The following is a 22031-nucleotide window of genomic DNA, read 5'->3' on the forward strand; positions in this document are numbered from 1 at the left end:
TCTGCAGAGATTGTACAAATAAACAGGGAATTGCGATGCTATAGAAGAGGGGTGACTGGAGTATTAGGGAACATGATGTGGGGTCAAGAGAAAGTGATATTTGAGATAAATCTCAAAGAATGAATGAAAGATAAAGATGTGGGGGTGGTGAAGAGCATTTGGTGAACGTGCAGAGGATGAAGAATTAAAAGTATATACTTTGCTCCTGGATCTGAGTATAGTCCTACATTAGAAATGATTAAAGATTCAATAGAACATGATAAATAGGGAGACTGCACAAATCATCAGACATCTATCAGGTGATGAATTTTAAAGAAACTTTTGCAAAGTTTTTTGACCAAGAAACATGTTTTTAGTGTAGCATCCTATGTGACAATATTTTAATAAAATAAAATGTTGGGGAAAAAACTATCCTAGATTATAAAAGTAAAAATAGTTTTTACTATTCATCCAGATGTATTATCAGATTGCACTGGGCCCATTAGTTTGTGTATGTCTTTAAATGGCATACAATGCCATGAGAAAATTGACTGTAAGTTGCTTAGTATCCTGATAAGTGAGCAAGGTTATAAGGATGATTTGTTTTATAAAAGTCACGAAACATATTCAATCTTTTGTTTCATATGGCTCAGCTGACACTATTCACTTCTATTTATTTGAGTCTTTCAAGTCTATTATTAAGGGTTTTGTATAGTACTTAGATAATACCTACATAATTACTTCTGCATAAATGTGATTATTTAAAGTGGAGAGTGGTTATCCTTCTAATAGTTACTCATGTTATTGCAGTATGTTGATGAATTAAACAAGAATGAGACAATAAATTTAGGACATGTTAATGGATGTCAGACGTCCACAGAGTTTCATGAATGCTATGTAAATAGAAAAAAAAATATTAATGGGCATCCTTGCAGAGAGTTTACTCAATGAAAAGGTATATTGTTACCACATGTTCTAATTGGCTTCCCTTTGGAAGTATGGTTCAGGTAGAGTAATTCTATTTTTAGCAGATACAAAAGAAAATTGCTTGTGAAGTACTTTGAGATAATGAGAGTAACGGCAATATGTTGAAAAAAATCATTCCACTTTCAATGTTATAAATAGTGAGGTAAACTAAAACTGGGTGAAAATGTATAATAGTTATTCTGCCATGGCTAAAAGGTAATCTAAATAATATGTCTAATTTTAGGATTTAAAAGATAAATGCCACAATCTTCATTGACCTATGACTTTTATAAGCTGTTAAAACCTTATTATAGTATTTTAAAGGCAAAAATGGAAATGCTTTAAATGAACAGCTCTTCTTTCTGTAGCTTTCCAAATTGATATTTCAAAATGATGCCTTTTCATACCTAACTCCATAAACATGTTTTCTCATCATTTAAAAAAATACAACAGAGAAGCAAAATATATTTAAGTCCAACTTTAGGCATTTCACACATAGAGACTGCAGGTTATTTTTATCCTTGTGGTTAATTCCATGTATAAGCCATTTTCAAATACTACTCCTGCTTCTTATATTTCCCCTTGCCAATACTCCTTACTTTTCAAAGTTGACAAGGCAGATGTGATTCACAGTTCTATAGATTAATACACAACACCATCATATCATCCCCCCAAATTAAACCTTGGGGTGTTTTCAGTCCCAAACTCTTCCCAGAGAAATTTTTGTTTTAGATCTTATAATTAACACACACAAGCACACATATACATACTCACATGCACACGCACACACATATGCACACATATACATATATGTATATCATTTTCCCACATTAACATTAAAGAAAAACATATTATTTCAATTAAACGGATGTCTAGTATGACCATTTTTTCTCCAATAGTAAGATAGATCTACATTAAGTAGCATGAAACTACCATGTAAATTCCATCATCAGTAGTGCAGACTGTCATATTTAGATCAGGAATATTGTTTTGCCATCTGATTAGGCAGATTTCTATAATTCAAGGATTAATCTGAGTCATGTTCACAAATTTGGCTGACTAGGAGAAATGCAAATCAATTTATTTAAAAATCATACTAACATTTTAATAACGTGGGCTTATGTAACCCACACATAATGCAGCAAGAAAATGTTAGTATATATTAAATTATAGAACATGTGTTTTCTGCTAGAGATGTTCTTATTCGAATATAAGATTGAGTTATTTGTTTCACAAGTTTTCCTATTGTTTCTTTTGTTCAGTAAGTTTCAGTAAAGGAAACAACTTTTTTCTTTTTAAATTTTTTTACTGAATTTTTAAAAACTAACAAGTTGTATGTATTCACCATGCACGACGTGATGTTTTGAAGTATGCATAAATTGTGAAATGACTACATCTAGGTAACTAACATATGTTTTACCTCACAGTTATCATTTTTGTGGTGAGAACACTTTTATACATCCACTCTTTTAGCATTTTTCAATAATATAACATATTATTAACTATATCACCATGTTATAGAATAGAAGACTTGAGCTCATTCCTTCTAACTGAAATTTTGTATCCTTAACTAACATCTTCTCAACTCCCACGCCAAACATGTCAGGCCTGGTAACCACCATCCTACTCTCCACTTCTGTGATATCAACTTTCTAAAATTACACATGAGGGAGGTAATGTGGTATTTTACATGTCCATGTTTATTGTAGCATTATTCACAATATCCAATATATGGAATCAACTTGTATCCATCAATGGATGAATGAATAAAGAAAATATGGTATGTATAGACAATGGAATACTTTTCAGCTATAAAAAGAAAACATTTTGAAATGCTGTTACTTGTGACAACATGGATAAATTCAGAGGACATTACGTTAAAGATGAAATTTTTAAAAGGAGTTACTGAAAACAAACTTAGTGAAAAGGGTATTTTTATTTAGTACTGTAGCAATAATTACTAGCCCAAACCTTAGGCATATCATTCATTTTCCTGAGCCTAATTTTCTTCATCTGTAATGTAGAAGGCCTGAGAAGTAGTCCTTCTTCAGAAGAGTCTCTTGGGGTAGCATTAGAGGCAGGCCCAAGAGTAAGAGTGGTTGCCAAACGGGCAGCTTCCAGCCCTTAGTTAACTGGCTGAAATTTGCCTCAGTGGGTGCACTTTCAATTTTTATCTGTTTTCTATACTAGGTTTATATATTTAGCATTGTTTAAAGAAACAGTTCATAATATAATATTCTCCCACACATCTTGCTGTTTATGTCAACAATGCAAGGTCTTGGCCACTTTTTATCCTGGCCATTTCTCAAGCATGTGTTTGCAACAGGCAGCCTCAAGAGCTGACATACTATCTCCCTCTGGAACAAAATCAAGCTCGCTAACTGCTGCTATAAAAGAGGTGGATTCTACAAGCTCAGTGTTCTTCACCTGTGATTCAAACTCACTATATGTACAGCGTAACTCTAAGTCCATATTGCATCACCCCCATAGGAGTCAGGGACAAAGGCAAACAGATGCAAATATGCTGATGCTCAGGCTGCCTGATGTGCTGAGAGTAATAAAGGTCTTTTTCTTTGACCCAGGAGTCTCATGTCTACTGTTGGATTCTCTGAAATAATAACAGGTTAACTTATTAGTGAAGTTGGGTAAAGTCAAATCCCAGGACAGATAATAACCTATTACTAGGCTGTTATTGTCAAGGTTTACATGGATATTTAATGTTTAATATTAGAACTAGTCTAATAAAAATAGTAAGGTTCTGACACTGAACAACATATAACAGTACAAACTAAAGAATCTAGGAACATAAACTGTGTTTTAATAGACATTTATTACATGATAAAGGTGGCACTACAAATCAGAGTACAAAGGATAAATTACTTGGTAAATAATTTAGTGACAAGCAGCTATGCATTTTGAATACATAAAATTAGACCTTTCAGCTCGCACTATAACACAAGATTTATAGAGTTTTAATTTGAAAAAATAAAACTACAGATGCTTAGGGGAAAATGTGGAAGTTTATTTTTATAACATAAATGTGAAAAATACCTTATTTATCAAACAGGTAATCACAGGAAGACAGAACAAGATGGCCAAAAAGAACCCTCCGGCGATCATCTCCATTCAGGAACGCCAAATAGAACTACTATACATACAAGAAAGCACCTTCATAAGAGCCAAAAATCAAGTGAGCAATAATAGTACCTGATTTTAATATAATATTAAGGAAAGAGGCACAGAAGAGGGTACAAAGGACAGTCTTGAATTGCTGACAACACCCCCCCACACCCCACCCCCAGCAGTGAGCATAGAGAGAGAATTTCTACCCTTGGAAGAGGGAGGGAGAGCAAATGATTATAGGACCTTGCATTGGAACTCAGTGCTTCCCTGTCACAGCAGAACACAACAGAGGGCAGAATTTGGCTGGCATACAAGAAGGAGGCATTTCAAGCAGCCCCAGCCAGAGCGGAATCCTCCACTCCAGCAGTAGGAACTTGAGTTCTTACTAACCCCACTACCAGTGGACTAAAGTGCTCTAGGGTCCTGAATAAACTTGAAAGGCAGTCTAAGCCACAGAGATTGAAGCTGGGCTCAAGTACTACAAGGACTGGTGGTGTGGTAGGCTTGGAATAGTGGAGCTGGGGTGCATTCTAGCCAATGAGACACCATCTGGGGGAAACATGGGAATGTTTATATCACCTCTTCCCCAACTCTAAGCAGTATAGCTCAGGGAGTGACTCTTTACCCTTGCAAAAAGGAGAGGGAAATATAAAAAAAATTTTATCTTGCAACTTGAGTACCAGCCCAACCACAGTAAAATAAAGCACTAAGTAGAGCCCTGAAGCCCCTGATCCCAGGTCCTAACTCCTGGATGGCATTTCTGGACCCATTCTGGGTCAAAAGGGAACATGCTGCCTACTGGCAGGATTCACTACTTGCCAAATAAGGAGCGCCTAAGCCTTGAATAAACATCAGTGGTAGCCCGGCAATAGTAGCCATAGCCCCGGGGTGAAATCTAGTGCTGTGCTGGTTTCAGATGTGACCCAGTGCAATCCTAGCTGTGGTGGTTATGGGAGTGCTTGTGTCAACCCTCCCTCAACTCCATGCAGCCCAGCACAGAGAGAGAGGCTTCTTTTGTTTGGGGTGAAAGTGAGGGAAGAGAACAAGAGACTCTGACTGGTATTGTAGGGAATTCTCCTGGATATTACTGAAGTCCACCAAGACAGTACCTCTCACAGTCTCCAAGAGTCACAGTATTGCTGGGCTTGGGGTGATCTCTAGCGCAGATAAAAATGCAGTGACCAAAGACTTCAATCAAAACCCAACTCATTTCCTTTTTGAATACCTGGAAAGCATTCTCAAGAAGGAAGGGTACAAATAAGCCCAGACTGCAAAGATTAGAATAAATACTGAATTCCTCAATGCCCAGACATCAATGAACATCCAAAAACATACAAAACATCCAGGAGGGCCGGGCGCGGTGGCTCACGCTTGTAATCCCAGCACTTTGGGAGGCCGAGGCAGGCGGATCACGAGGTCAGGAGATCAAGACCATCCTGGCTAACACAGTGAAACCCCGTCTCCACTAAAAATACAAAAAATTAGCCGGGCGTGGTGGCGGGCGCCTGTAGTCCCAGCTACTCAGAGAGGCTGAGGCAGGAGAATGGTGTGAACCCGGGAGGCGGAGCTTGCAGTGAGCCGAGATTGCGCCACTGCACTCCAGCCTGGGCGACAGAGCAAGACTCCGTCTCAAAAAAAAAAAAAAAAAAAAAAAAAAAAATCCAGGAAAAAAATGACCTCACTAAATGAACTAAATATGGCAATAGTGACTAATCCTGGAGCAACAGAGATATGCAACCTTTCAGATGGAGAATTCAAAATAGCTGTTTTGAGGAAGCTTAACAAAATTCAAGATAACACAGAGAAGATACCCAGAATCCTATCAGAAAAAAAAAATAGCAAATATTGAAGTAATTTAAAAATCAAACAGAAATTGTGTAACTGAAAAATTCAATTAACAAACTGAAAAATGCATCAGTTTCAACAGCAGAATTGACCAAGCAGAAGAAAGATTTAGTGAGCATGAGGACAGGCTATATGAAAATACAGTTACAAGAGAAGAAAAATAATTCTAATAAAGCATGCCTACAAGATCTAGAAAATAGTCTCAACAGGGAAAATCTAAGAGTTTTTGACTTTAAAGTGGGGATAAGAGACGATCAGAGTAGAAAGTTTATTCAAGGAGGCCAGGCATGGTGGTTCATGCCTGTAATCCCAGTGCTTTGGGAGGCCAAGGTGGCAGATCTCTTTAAGTCAGGAGTTTGAAACCAGCCTGGCCAACATGGCAAATCCTAATCTCTACTAAAAATACAAAAAGTAGCCAGGTGTGGTGGCACGCACCTGTAATTCCAGCTACTCAGGAGGCTGAGGCACAAGAATTGCTTGAACCTGGGAGACAGAGGTTGCAGTGAGCCAAGATCATGTCACTGCACTCCAGCTTGGGTGTTGGAGTGAGACTCTGCCTCAGAAAAAAAAAAAAAAAGTTTATTCAAGGAAATAATAGAGAATAGTCCAAACCTAGAGAAAGTTACCAATATTCAAGTACAAGCAGGTCACAGAGCACCAGCAGATTTAACCCAAATAAGACTACCTCAAGACATTTAAACATCAAATTTCTAAAATTAAAAGATATACAAAACATACAAAAAAACAGCAAGAAAAAAGAAGAAAATAACATGAACAAGAGCTCCAATACATCTGGTTTTTAGTGGAAACCTTAAAGGCCAGGAGAGAGTAGCATGACATATTTAAAGCACTGAGAAAACTTTTATTGTAGAATATTATATCCAGCAAAAATGACCTTCAAACATGAAGGAGAAATGATGATTTCCAGACAAGCAAAAGCTGAGGGATTTCATCCATACCAGACATGTCTTACAAGAAATCCTAAAAGGAGTTCATCAGTCTGAAAGAAAAGAATGTTAACAAGCAATAAGAAATTGTCTGAAGGCACAAAACTTGCTAGTAACAATGATAACAAAAATGTATACAGAATATTCTAACACTGTAATTGTGGTGTGTAAACTACTTATAACTTGAGTAGAAAAATGAACAACAAAAATAACTATAAAAACTTTTGTATCCCAGCACTTTGGGAGGCAGAGGTGGGCAGATCACAATGTCAGGAGATCGAGACCATCCTGGCTAACAAGATGAAACCCATCGCTACTAAAAATACAAAAAAAAAAAAAAAAAAAAAAAAAAACTTTTGTAAAGATACACAGTATAAAAAGATATAAATAGAAACAATAAGTTAAAAACTGGGGAGGGAGTGGAAGAAGTTGAGGCGTAGTTTTTATTAGTTTTCCATTTGCTTGTTTGTTTGTTGTTGCTACTGCAACCAGAGTTGTCAAAAATTTAAAATAATTGGTAATAGAAGGTTATTTGTAATGTCATGGTGACCTCAAATCAAAAACCAATAACAGATACACAAAAAATAAAAGCAAGAAATTAGAACATACCACCAGAAAAAATCACTTTTATACCTAAGAAGACAGAAAAGAAAGAAGAGAAAACCACAAAACAATTAGAAAACAAATTTTAAAATAACAGTAGTAAATCCTTATTTATAAATTATAACATTGAATGTAAATGGACTGAACTTTCCAATCAAAGACAGAGTGGCTGAATGGATTAAAAAGCAAGACCCAACAAAATTCTGCCTATAAGAAACTCACTTCACTTATAAAGACATACATAGACTGAAAATAAATGGATGGAAAAGATATTTCATGCAAATGAAAACAAAAAAAAGCATGGATTGCTATACTTAGACAAATGTTGTAGATTTCAAGGAGAAAAGTATGAAAAGAATCAAAGAAGGTAATAATATAATGATAAAGGATTCAATTAAGCGAGAGGCTATAGCCCTGACACCAAAACCATAGACACAACAACAAAAAAAAACTACAGCCTAATATCTCTGATAAACATTTATGCAAAAATCCCCAACAAAATACTAGTAAACCAAATTCCAACAACACATTAAAAAAATCATCCATCATGACCAAGTGAGATTTATCCCAAGAATGCAAGGATGGTTCAACATACACTAGTCAATTAATGTGATACATCATATCAACAAAAAGAAAGACAAAACCCTACGATCCTTTTAACTGATACTGAAAAAAGCATTTGATGAAATTCCAGATACCTCATGATAAAAACCATCAAAAAAATGGGGATAGAAGGAACATACCACAACACAATAAAAGCCATATAAAACAGACCCACAGCTGATGTACTGAATGAAAAAAAAATTAAAAAACCTTTCCTCTAATATCCATAATAAGACAAGGATGCACTCTTTCCTTCTTTCTTTCTTTCTTTTTTCTTTCATTTTTTTTTTTTTATGGTGTTTTGCTCTATTACCCAGGCGGGAGTGCAGTGGTGCAATCTCAGTTCACTGCAACCTCTGACTCCCAGGTTCAAGTGATTCTCCAGCCTCAGCCTCCCAAGTAGGTGGGATTATAGGTGTCCACCACCACGCCCAGCTAATTTTTGTATTTTTAGTAGAGATAGTGTTTCACCATGTTGGCTAGGTTGGTCTCGAACTCCTGACCTCTGGTGATCCACCCACCTGGGCCTCCCAAAGTGCTGGGATTACAGTCATGAGCCACTGCGCCTGGCCTAGGATGCCCACTTTCACCACTGCTATTCAACGTAGTACTGGAAGTCCTAGCAATAGCAATTAGACAAGAGAAAGAAATAAAGGGCATACACATTGGAAGAAAAGAAGTCTAATTATCCATGTCTTTAAATAACATAATCTTATTTTTTGAAAAACTTAAACATTCCACCAGAAAAACAATTAGAATTGATAAACAATGTCAGTAAATTCGTAGAATACAAAATCAAAATACAAAAATCAGTAGCATTTCTATATGCCAACAGTGAACAACCTCACAAAATAAGAAAGTAACTTTTTTTACAATTGCTACAAATTAAATACTTAGACATAAACTTAACCAAGGAAGTGAAAGTTCTCTACAATAAAAACTATAAAATATTGACGCAAGAAATTGGAAAGGACACAAAAAGGAAAGATAGTTCATGTTTATGGATTAGAAGAATTAATATTGTTAAAATGCTCATACTACCCAAAGCAATCTACAGATGCAATGCAATCTCTATCAAAATACTAGTAACTTTCTTCACAGAAATAGAAAAAAAATTTATATAGAACCACAAAAGACCAAGAATAGCCAAAGCCATCCTGAGCAAAAGGAATAAAACTGGAAGAATCACACTACCTGACTTTAAATTATAGCTAAGATTTGGAATCAGTGTAAGGGTCCATCAACAGATGAATGGATAAAGAAAATGTGGTACATATATACCATGGAATATTATCCATCTATAAAAAAGAATGAAATTCTGTCACTTGCAACAATATGGATAGAACTGGAAGACATTAAGCAAAACAGGCCAGTCACAGAAAGACAAATTTCATATATTCTCACTCATATGTGGGAAATAAAAATTAAAACAATTGAACTCATGGCGATAGACAGTAGAATGATGGTTACCACGGGCTGGGAAGGGTAGTGGGTGGAGGAGGGCAGTGGGGATAGTTAATGAGTACAAAAATACAGATAGAATGAATAAGATTTAGTATCTGATAGCAAAACAGGGTGACTACAGTCAACAATAATTTATTATATATTTAAAAATAACTAAAAGAGTGACATTGGAATGTTCCTAACACAAATAAATGAGAAATGCTTGAGCTGACAGACAACCCAGTTATCCTGATGTGATTATTATATATTGCATGCCTATATCAAAATATCACATGTACTCCATACATACATACACATACTATGTACTCATAAAATTAAAAATGTAAAAATAAGTAATCATAAAGAAAAATTAAAATACTTGATTGCATAAAAATAAAAAAATTCATATAAGAATGAATCTCATAAAGATATTTAAAAATGAGTGACAGATAAGGGAAAATCATTTCCAGATAGATAAATTGATAAAGAATTAAATTATCTAAAACATAATATACAGACACTCCCTCCCCCAAAATCACCAACAGGTATAAAAAGGAAATTTTTAAGAGGAGAAATATAACTGGTTAATAAACTTGTGATGTTGATAAAAACTTATATGACGTTTACCCTCAAAATAGGCAGGGACAGTTAAATTTATGCAACAATGCAACATAATTTCTGGCTCATGAAATTGATAAATATTATATACTAGTTAATGTAGGAAAAAAGAGATACTTATACATTGTTGGCAGGACATTGATAAATATTATATACTAGTTAATGCAGGAAAAAAGAGATACTTATACATTGTTGGTAGGACTATAATTATTATCAATATTTAACAAAGTAATATGGAAGTTTCCATAAAATTTTAAAACCCATTTGCCTTAACCTTATACATCTATTTCAATGAATTTATATAATACTTAAAAATACAATGTAAATTATATGAACAAACATTTTACTACAGCTTTGTTTATAAAGTATCAAGAGCTAGAAACACTCCCAATTTGTTAGTTTTCAAGAGGAGAATGTCTGTGAGTACTGTGAGATATTGTACATCTATTTGCCTTATAAATACAACGATACCTTATAAATATAATGAGGTAAGTTGGTGAGTGTTCACTTGAGAATGACTAATGTATAATGCTTAGTGAAAAAAAAATCAGTGAAAATATGTGTAAGTTCACATATTTGTTTCAAAATAAATAATTTTCAAAAACATAACTATCCCAATAAAGTTTCTAAAAACGTCAAATCCTTCCATATGTCACTATGTGTATATAACCATTATAAAAACAAGCAAAAAGCATTAGAAGGTATGTTTAAATAGATAAGATATCACTTTCAGGGGTGCAGAGGGAAGAGGAACCCATTCATTTTCCTTCAGACATTTCACTACTCTGTGGATTGTAATAAGAAAGAATACTACTTTTGGAATTAAAATTATTAAATACAATTTTAAAAGTAAAATGAATGACCATCAAAACATGAAAGGAAGAAAATACTGGACATGGTGATATATTCAATTTCTAATATTCTGCATTCTGAGTCTTCTGGTAGCAATTACTTCAACAGCTGAACATTTCCCCTAAAGCCACAGAGATAGTATAAACAGACCCAAGTGTTCTGAAAAGAACAGAGGAATCATTTGGAACCAGAGAGGTCAGTAGAAAATATAGGATGTTCTGACCCAAAGTTTGATAGAGCCAAAGTATTCTAGTAGGTAATGTGGATATTGCTTACTAATGATGAGCAGGACCTAAGTACTTTGATCGTTAGGTCACACCAGGCATCAGCAGGGTATCTCTTGACAATGAGAGCCTTGAGATCTATCTTCTCTGTAGACCATATAAAAATAACCACACAAATATGCTACACTGCATGCATATGCAACGTCAAAGTTAAAAGATAAAAAGACAATAGTAACAATAGTTAAGGAACAAAAGCCTTACCCAATATTAATTGCACTTGAATGAATTCAGAAGGAGCCAAAGGAAGCCTTACATCTTTTATACATTTTAGAAATATCAATTAACTATCCAAAAAAGACAACAATCAAACCATCGAGACAGGGATAAAGCCCAAGACTGGGGACGTAAAATGAAATGGCTTGTGCAAAAGATAAGGTGGGAGCTTGTATCCAGAAAAAATGAACAAGTCATAATATAAGAACAATACTAACCCAATATTCTAAAATATCACTTTTATATATAATCAACAAAAATTATTTTTGAGATATTTAACTTTTTTCATACTAAGTTTTTGAAATCAAATTTGTATTTTACACTTCAAGCGCATCCTAATTTCAGTTAGCCACATCAGCACATGTGACCAGTGACTATTATTTCAGATCATCTCCAGAAAAATAGTAGCATACACGCAAACTTCGTTAGAATATTAATACAACCACTGTGGAAAACAAAGTTAGAATGTGCATAACCTATGGCCCAATAATTCCATTTCTGGGAATCTAACAAAAAAAAGACTACACAAAAAAGATAGAAGCAAAGACTTGACCACCACGACCAATGAAACACTGAGACACTTACCATTTTCACGGAGTAAAGTCTTTGCATGCATTGGAAATAATATAACAGTATTTCTTGCAACTGGAACAACTATGTTTTATACACTCATACTCACTAGAAAGGCAGATAAATCATTTGAACATTGAACCATATACTTTCACCTAGGAATGGTGGCCAGCTGGTAGACTTAGCTGGAAAAAACACTTGCACAATGATTCCAGCCTCTATGCTTCTCTGAACCTCTGAATCTGCTCCATTCTTCTAAATTCAACCATGTAACACAGCCATCATTATTCCAAGGGCCCCAAATGTTACCTGAATGTTATGCGTATATTTACAAGTTTGTTGGTATTAAAATCCTAGCAATTACCAACTGATGCAACTTTAAGAGAGCACTGAACAAGTGGCATTATTACCTAGTGCCTTAGGTTTTCTAAACAATATAGTAAAGAGACCACTGGCTTAACCTCTGAACTATACCTTGTGGCTTGATAGCTACACCTCTCAGATACTCATTCTCCTAATCTCTAAAATACAACAAAACCTATCCCACAGGGCTGTGGTGAGAAAAGTGCTTAGTACAATGGCCTCACATAGGCCAAGTCAAAATAGCTGCCCTATTATAATTTATTAAGCAGTTATTAATATCAATTTACCTTTCAAACATCGCACAGTTTTTTTTTCTCTGGATCATAATTAAAATCATCTATTTATGTTTAATATCTAAAATAAAAACACATGGTAATCCAAAAATATAAGGCAAAAGAACAACATTACAGCACTTTTAGACTTCCAAATTAAATATTATTTTAGATATTATTCAAGTTTGGAAGGCTATAGTGAGAAAGAAATCACATATACTAGTGGTGGCAATGTTGACTGCTATCACATTTCCAAAGAGAATTTGTTATTCCAAGGTCCTCATCCCTTGATGTAGCAACCCTAGTACAAGTTTTCCTTGGGAAATAGTTAAAAATACTAACATTTTTGTCCAGAAAATTCGTTAAAAATGACAACAGCCTAAATCCTGAATGTAAGAAAAATGTGTATAATAAAAACATACATCCATAGAATTAGGTAATAATTATTTAAAATGTTACTTTGGGTGTTTAATTATATGGAGAAATGTTATATGTTTACTGAGATACAGAACTACTATACAGAGTAGAACATTAACTATGTAAAAATGCATAGAAAAATGGGAACTAAGAAGAAAATTACTTTTGGTTTAAATTTATTTAAACAAAAATACAGCTTTATTTTGAATTACTCATTGAATATTTTAACTAAATATTGCTCAATAAAAAGTACATCAAATTTATCTTAAAAATTAATGACAAATTAATTTCCTAATTTTTTTTAACTGGCCAGCTTATAAACTTTTTTATACTGACTTTAAAATTGCTATCAGGTGTATTCTTTGCCATGGGTACCAGAAATTTTTAATTAATGTAGATCTCCATTATGTTATTTTTGTTGTTGTTGTTATTATTATTATTATTTGAGACAAAGTCTCTCTGTGTTGTCCAGGCTGGAGTGCAGTGGGGCAAACTTAGTTCATTGCAACCTCCGTCTCCCAGGTTTAAGCAATTCTCCTTCCTCAGCTTCCTGAGTAGCTAGGACTACAGGCACAAACCACCATGCCAGCTTTCTCATATATCTAGTAGAGACAAGATTTTACCTTGTTGGCCAGGCTGGTCTCAAACTCCTGACCTCAAGTGATCTGCCCACTTCGGCCTCCCAAAGTGCTGGCATTACAGGCATGAGCCACTGTGCTGACCAATCTCCATTATGTAATTCTTTTGAAACTAATTAATGGTAGAATTCTTTTATCCTTATTTATTTCTTCTTATTGATAATTCTTTTAGCCTTTAATTTCTTTTGTGTGTGTGTATGTAAATGCTTCTGAGTACTGAACATATATGCTTTTTAATATATTAAGTAATGGCCATTAAAGTAAAAGGAAGGTATGTGTTTGCAAACTAAGAAATGCAGGATATCTTCACTAGGCCATTTTTGAGTATTTAATGGAAAATGTGGAAGCCACCCAGGCAGAGTAAAGATCTCAAAAAATCTCAGTTACATCACTGGGTCTTATCTTAAAAGACTCATTTGTTGCATAGTGACAAATATCTCCCAGCAATTCCTACATTATTTAGGCCATGCACAATCATCTTGCCAAGGAAGCAAAATTATGACTCCAGGACTTCTTGAAACATGAGGAAAAAAATTTACTTCTAAATATTATTTTCATAGTAAAAAGTTAGCTTAGAAAAGAGTGCTAACAACAATAAAATAAATATTCATTATGAGTAATTCTGACTCATTTTGAATTTGATGACCAGAATGACAAAAAAATTCACTAGGTAAACTGATTGCCAACTTAAGCTGTTTTTCTCAGCATGCTTCCAAATTCTGTAAGACTAGCTTTTTAAGAAAGCTCAACTGCCATTTTTAAAACTCTTTCCAGTACAAGGTATTTTCTGACTTGGCAGAAATTAAAGCCTAAAAGAATTGTCTCTTGCTGTCAGAGGTTAAGGGATTATAGTGCCATTTATACAAACTGGGCATCAAGCAGTTAAACAGTAAGGCTTAGGTTGAGGTCTGGCTGCACCCCAGGGCCTGCAGGCAGCCGTTGGCACTCCTCAGGTACAGTGGGAGGTGTTGTGTATGAGACAGGAAACAACCTTAGCGACAGGTGTGTTTGATTAATGAGGGAGAAAGAGGGAAACCATCTACAGCTTCCCAACCAATGACAAAATATGATGAGCTCTTCTCCTAACCAGAGAAACAGAATAGCCAAAGGGAGAGGGGGTCAGGGTGGCACCAGCAGGAAAAATGTCCTGTCTCACAGCAACCAGTACAGGAGAAGCAGAAGCTTGTATTAGAGAGTTGGACATACTTTATAAGAAAATAAATGAAATTACCGAATCTTTTCTTGAGAGAATATCATTTATTTAGACTTCAGGCATAAAATCTGAGTATTTTCAGAATGTCCTCTCTGAGACTGGCATGGAAGTACAGTACTAACCAGCCAAGCAGAAAATATTAGATCACAAGAAACATATTACAAGCAGAATAAGGAAAACATAGACACACAACAAAGATCTAAGAGGAGATGCTTTCCTAACTCCTAACTGGGAGAAATGAAGAAAGATTTATTAGTAGGAACACTGACATTGTACCATGAATTACACCTGTTAATAGTATTTACAGTTTGCTGGATACATATACATCTATACATAAGGGTATATGTATATATGTTTATATATACATATGTGTACAAAGGTGTATATATATGCATATACACACACACATGCAAACACATGCCATTCTTTTCAACTAACTCCTTTTGCCATTTTTCCAAAGTCCTATGGAGTAATGATAGAGACTACCTGAACATGTAATAACTCAGCTAACCTTTATTCATTCCCCTGATGCCAAGTGAACTTTACCTAGAAACCAGAGGTCACCAAGATCTTATACTAACTGAAAACTTCATGTACATTAGCATAGTCAAGGCGAGCCAGGAATACTAGTTGCTTTTGTTAGATCTTCTTCCCTTCTGAAACCTAATCTTCCAAAATCAAAGAAACTGCCACAGAGCAAAATAATTTGAACAATGACTGATTATCCAATGCGATCACTCACATTTGAAGTATGACCTCATCTAACTGGTCTAAATACTTGAGACAATTTAGATTTTCAAACTATTCAAAGTAGTGAAATTCCACACATGTCCTTTGTAATTCTCTGCTTCATTCAAGAAATCTCCTTTCCAAATTACCACTTTCAAAATATAATTTGCCAGCACACAGAAAATCAAAGATTTCCCTGAAAGGTGTATTGTCTTTCTACCCAAGGAACTCTCATTAGACTTCCAAATATTGACAGAATTCTAATAATTACTATAATTCAGATACACACACACATATGTATGTATGCATATCCATACACATATATGTAAAATTTTAAGTTATAGTGCTCAACTCACACTACACACCCATTTTTAAGTGTGTAAAAATATACTTTAAATGCAAAAAGTATAGTTTTGTTTTTAGAAATGCAGTTTGCTTCATAACTTCGTTGTGTTGATACTATAAAGATCCTCATTACAAGGTACAATTTTGTTTAATGTATAAAATAAATACAATTGTATTGGGGAAAAATTTTCTCTCATGAATTGACAACCAAAAACTGCTCTTCTAAAAGTGTATTTTTAAGGTTTGTTTATGGTTTTGCTTTACATTGAATCCAAAACACTGTAACTAATAATGACAGTTGTTACCACGCGTGAAGTGCTAAGAGAAACCAAAATTTATGTCCCTTTAAGATAAGTCTTAGTTAAAATTATTCATCACAGCTAAAGAGGAAAAAAAATCTGCTTAAACTTGTAGCAACAACATTTTCATATAGTGTTAATTAGATCAAAGCAAACCAATGTCTTTTTAAAGTAAAATGAAATTTTTCTATGGTTTTTTAAAAAAATATTTAACTCAAGAACACCACCAAAAACAAACTCTAAAGCTTATTTTATATAAATGCTAAAATCTATTCAATTTTTTCATCATAATGAATAACAAAATCAAGGACTTTGGAATGAAATTATTCTTAAGTATTTCTGGTTTGTATGAGAGCTTGGAACAATTATTCAGATTAATTCCCAGACTGTTTATTAAAACATTGTTGTTACTTATTTAAGACAGCAGTAATTGTTTAACCCCCTAGTCTCCCATGATTTAAATATTCTAATAGCCCTAACATGCTATTAACGTTAATAGATTCATTCTTTTATAACTATATTAGAAATTCGTCATCTGCTTTTTAGTCATTTACATTGCAGAAAAAGTATTCTTATCATCCCATTAAAAAAGTCCTTCATGTTAGTTACAGAAATCCATATATCTTTCTTTCTTTCCACAGCTCCTAGTAAAGTGCCATATCATATGGGTGCCAAATAATATTTCAAACAGAATTATAAAAAGCCTAGATATAATATATTTGAACCACTATTTTCTACTAGGCAAAATTTGTAACTTACACAAAAGTTCTTAACAGTTTTTAACTGTTCTTAACATAGTAGATTTTATGGTGTTTATGCATATTCGACCAAACTTCTTTTATTAATGTATTACAGAGACTGGAAGGATTAGAGATGGGAATAAAATATTAAGACCTTTTATCTGGAGTTTACATGTGAAAACCAAATAGTCCTCAAAAGCTATTTTTTTTTCTTTATTTCATGAATGATTGGCTCATTGTTATATTAATTTAATAATTAAGATGTTCATCTAACTTAGCTTATTTCATCTTCTTACTTGTGGAACATTAACCCAGGAAAGTACAAATAACATGAACTCTTAGTAAGAAGGTAAGCTGGTAATAAGTAATTGAAACTTCTAAGATTATCAGTTTATTTTCTTCACTACAAATGTATTTTTTGCTCAGATATTTGGCCACCCAAACATTTCAAAATAAACCCAGAGACTCACCTCCATATGTAATATATATATATATATAACTTACCTCAGTCAAATGTGGTGTAGGGTTAAATCCACAGAGATTACACACTTGATTCTTGCATTCAGTGCAAGTATTGAAGTTAGGAGGATCCTTAGAACCTATGTTGAGTTCAGTTTTGCAGAGAGGACAGGTTGATTCTGGTTTGGGAGATTTCTCCAGTTTTGTGGGAAGGACAGCCTTTTGAGGCTCAGCTGTTAAAGATTTGCTATCCTTAATAGGTGGTGGCTTTTTTTCTGTTTCTGTTCTTTTTACTGTTGGAGCTTGTTCAGCTTTGGGCTCTAATTTTTCAGCTGCTGGGGCTTTTGTTTCCTTTTTCACAGGTATAATTTTTGCAGGTGCTGGTGGTGCTTGACCTGTGGATTTGGGAGGCCCTTGCGAAGTAGGTGGCTGTGAAGGGGCAGGGGCTTGTTTCATTGGGGCCCCTGGTCCACTTTGTGAATGAGGTCCAGGTTGGCCTGCAGTGGAAATTAAATTTGATGCCTGGCTGAAGATTGATGCTCCAAACCCAAAGAGTTTCCCAGTCACGGTCTCTTGAGGAGTTGTAGGCTGTGATTTGGGGGCATCAGTAATACTTCCCAGATTCAGACTGAAACGTCTTGACTGCTCCTGAGGCTTTGGGGACTGTTGAGGTGTGGGGACAGTTTGGCCAGCGGTAGGTCGTGGGCCAGGGGGTGCTGGTGACCCTTTTGGCATTGGCTTGGCGTCTGGTTTAGGACCCATTTTGGTTTGTGCTTTCTTGGGTTCTTCCTTCTTTTGTACGGGGTCAACTTGTTTTTGACCTTTGCTCTCTGAACTGGGACCGGGATGTGAAATAATTTTTGAATCTGATGCAGGTCGAGGTATGGCTTTAGAATCAAATGGGGTGACTTTTTCCCCTGTTGGTGGAAAACTCTGCGAGGGTTTGGCAGAGTCTGTTTTTAGAGGAGGGGTTGTTTTCTCTTCAGCTTGTAACTGTACTTTGGAGCTTGGAATATCAGGTTTTGTTGTTGCTGATGATGAAGATACAAGGTCTGTGGTTGGCTTTACCATCTTGGGCTGCTTTGGTTTATTATCAGCAATAAGGGCCTTGTCCTGCTCAGATGGGACAGAAGGTTCTTTGGCAGGGGCTGGCTTGGACAAAGAATCTGCCTCAGGGGGCTGCTTGGCCTTGGCTGAAGGAGAGCCATGAAGAGTTGGTTGTTTCACTAGTGGCGGTGGCTTTTTAGGCTCAGGTGCCTTGGAGAGATCCTGTTTAGGTGCAGCATCCTTCTTTGGGGAAGTCTGCTGTGGCTGTGGGGATGATTTGCTCACTGCTGATGTAGTGGTAACAGGTGCAGTCTTCGGTTTGGGCTGGGGTGATGACGGAACTGGAGCCAGATCCCCGCCTAGAGCTCTTTTCATTTGACAGTTCAAACAGAGCCACTCTTTCACCTACAAATAATATAAAACAATGGTCACCAAGACAATACTGTAAAAACACAAAAATGTTTTCAAAACATGAATACTGCCATTTGAAACTACGTCTCTCATCATTCAAAGCAGAAAATATAGAGAAAATTACTTTAATAAATTGATATTAAAATATAATTAATGGGCCAGGCGTGGTGGCTCATGCCTGTAATCCCAGCACATTGGGAGGCTGAGGTGAGCGGATCACAAGGTCAGGAGTTTGAGACGAGCCTGACCAACATGGTGAAACCCCATCTCTACTAAAAATACAAAAATTTGCTGGGCATGGTGGTGTAGACCTGTAATCCCAGCTACTCAGGAGGCTGAGGCAAAAAAATCGCTTGAACCCAGGAGGCTGAGGTTGCAGTGAGCCGAGATCACACCATTGCACTCCAGCCTGGGTGACAGAGTGAGACTCTGTCTCAAAAAAAAAAATTATAATCCTCAGGAACTAAAGTACCCTATATTTTAAGGAATATATAAAGTAAAAATCAAAATATACTTTTGTGTTTCTTCTAATGGTAATTCTGTTATTCTTTGCCTTTGATTTACTTAAATTTTGATTACTCCCAGAAATAGAAAACCATGTATAATTTAAGAAAAAGCAAGTTTTATGTTTTTTTTTTAACAAGCTTCCATAAAACTTGTTTTTTCTTAGATTATACATGGTTTTCTGTTTCTGGGAATAAAACATGTTAGATACCATAAATCAGTTATGAGAGTTATTTTCTCTATTGATGGCTCATAATCAGTTTTAAGATATACAGCCCAGAGTAGGATTGCTAAATTATGAACACATTGCTAATTTTTAAAATTAGCAAAGCATTACTCCCCCCTCCCAGGTGACATTCAAATGTTTTAAAATACAAATTGTTAACAATGTTGAGTTAGAAATAGGATATTCTCTAATAACAAAGTAAATAAAAAACAATAGCACTCCCTCAAATGATCACAAATAGCATGATTTAACAGAGAAAACATGGTTTCCTTAGAAATTTTATGAAGATACTTGAAAAATCAACATAAGTAACGTACATATTTGACTGGTGATATATATATGTACATGTATGCATGTGAATGAGAGAGATTTGTATACATATGAGATATACATATATATATACACAATATGCAAATGCTTTTCTGCATTGCATCTATTGTGAAAAGATGTTGTGTTTGATACCATATTTTAGAAGATAATTTAAAAGTACCTATGTTCAATATTTACCTTTTTTATTATTCTAAAATAATGTTTCCTTATAATAGATTATTTTAAATATTACCAAAATAATTTAGAATACATAATTATACCATGATCCAACATTCTCCACCCAACGTAACCAATGTAAATAATTTGGCACTGAAATTCTTTGTACAGAATGCTGCACAATGAAAAAATATATATAAATATAAGGAGCACAGGCACCAGACAAACTTCCCACAATACAAAATTGCAAAGTGTTCAGCTGGCAAACAGTACATTTTCTATTTTCAAACAATTTCTTTTTGAAAAAAAAAATTGAATTAATCATTCCTAAACATTTTAAAACTTCTTTGAAATTATTTAAACTCATGTACCAGTATCACAAGGCTTATTTTGCACTCTCATGGAAAGTAAACTTATGTTTGGAGAAGGTTAAATGAGATTTTCAGTTTGAACTGAAACGTTATACTTCTGTTTTAAAAACTGAATCACAAAGTAAAATTATGATATTGTTAAATATGGGTGGTTGGTACACGGATATTCATTCATTCATTCATTCATTCATTTATTTATTTATTTAGAGATGGGAGTCTCGCTCTGTCGCCCCGGCTGGAGTGCAGTGGCTTGGTCTCCGCTCACTGCAAGCTCTGCCTCCCAGGTTCACGCCATTCTCCTGCCTCAGCCTCCCGGGTAGCTGGGACTACAGGCGCCTGCCACCACGCCTGGCTGATTTTTGGTATTTTTTAGTAGAGACAGGTTTTCACCATGTTAGCCAGGATGGTCTCGATCTGACCTTGTGATCTGCCCGCCTCAGCCTCCCAAAGTGCTGGGATTACACAGGCATGAGCCACCATGCCCAGCCATGGATACTCATTATATTTGTTTTCAATATGGGTATTATACACCTCTGTACTCACTGTATTGTCTTAACCTTTCTATATGTTTGAAGCATTTCACAAAATAAATAACTCTTTATACATATAAATATTTGAAGTCCTAAAACAATCAAACAGTTGCCACTTCTGCAAGTACCATGGCAAAAGGCAGGCAAAAATGTAAGAAAATTTCACTCCATTTTCCTCATTGGAAGGAAAGATGTCTATAAATATGCATCTACCCACTCACTCATATCCTCTATTATCAATGTCAACTCTGCTGTTCTACTATGTTTCTCTCATTAATTTTCTTCCATAGCCTCACATGATCACCTCATAATCATGCAGCCAGACAAAAGAAGAAAAATAGAATTAAAGGAAAAATTCTTACATGTATAGTCACTGAAGTTTTTCTATAAAATACCTATTACGTGCAAGATCTGTACCCACAACTAGTTTAAATTACAAATTTCCAGGATTAGTAATTTTCATTACCATTAATTGCTTTTATTCTTTTTAACAAGTGTCATAACCAAAGTAGTTTCAAAATAAACAATACTTATTCTTTTATTGAAATATTTATTGAGCACCTTCTACAAGGCAAATACCACCAAATGAAAGAAGCAAAAATCAGGCCGGGCGCTGTGGTTCAGGCCTGTAATCCCAGCACTTTGGAAGGCCAACATGGGCGGATCTCCTGAGGTCAGGAGTTCAAGACCAGCCTGGCCAACATGGTGAAACATTGTCTCTATTAAAAATACAAAAATTAGCCAGGTGTGGTGGTGCATGCCTGCAGTCCCAGCCATTCGGGAGGCTGAAGCAGGAGAATTGCTTAAACCTGGGAGGTGGAGGTTGCATTGAGCTGAGAAGCACTCCAGCCTGGGTGACAAAGCAAGACTGTCTCAAAAAGAAAAAAAAAAAGAAGCAGCAGCAAATATCCCTGTCCTGATGGAGGCTATATAAC

At 35.2% G+C, this 22031-nt stretch overlaps 1 protein-coding gene across 9 annotated transcripts in view; it reads right to left on the bottom strand.

Moving 5' to 3' along the window:
• The window catches only part of PCLO (piccolo presynaptic cytomatrix protein), a 402165-nt gene that overhangs the window by 355423 nt on the left and 24711 nt on the right, over nt 1–22031 (bottom strand). For all 9 annotated transcript variants that reach the window (XR_004032228.1, XM_030822013.1, XM_030822012.1 and 6 more), the window contains exon 3: nt 17567–18973. Coding sequence is in view for 8 of the 9 variants with exons in the window: in XM_030822013.1 (XP_030677873.1) it covers nt 17567–18973 (1407 nt within the window). In the remaining variant the exon portion in view is untranslated. The remainder of the gene's footprint in view (nt 1–17566; nt 18974–22031) is intronic.

Source organism: Nomascus leucogenys, chromosome 11 (assembly GCF_006542625.1).
Source record: "Nomascus leucogenys isolate Asia chromosome 11, Asia_NLE_v1, whole genome shotgun sequence".
NCBI classification, from domain to species: Eukaryota; Metazoa; Chordata; class Mammalia; order Primates; family Hylobatidae; genus Nomascus; species Nomascus leucogenys.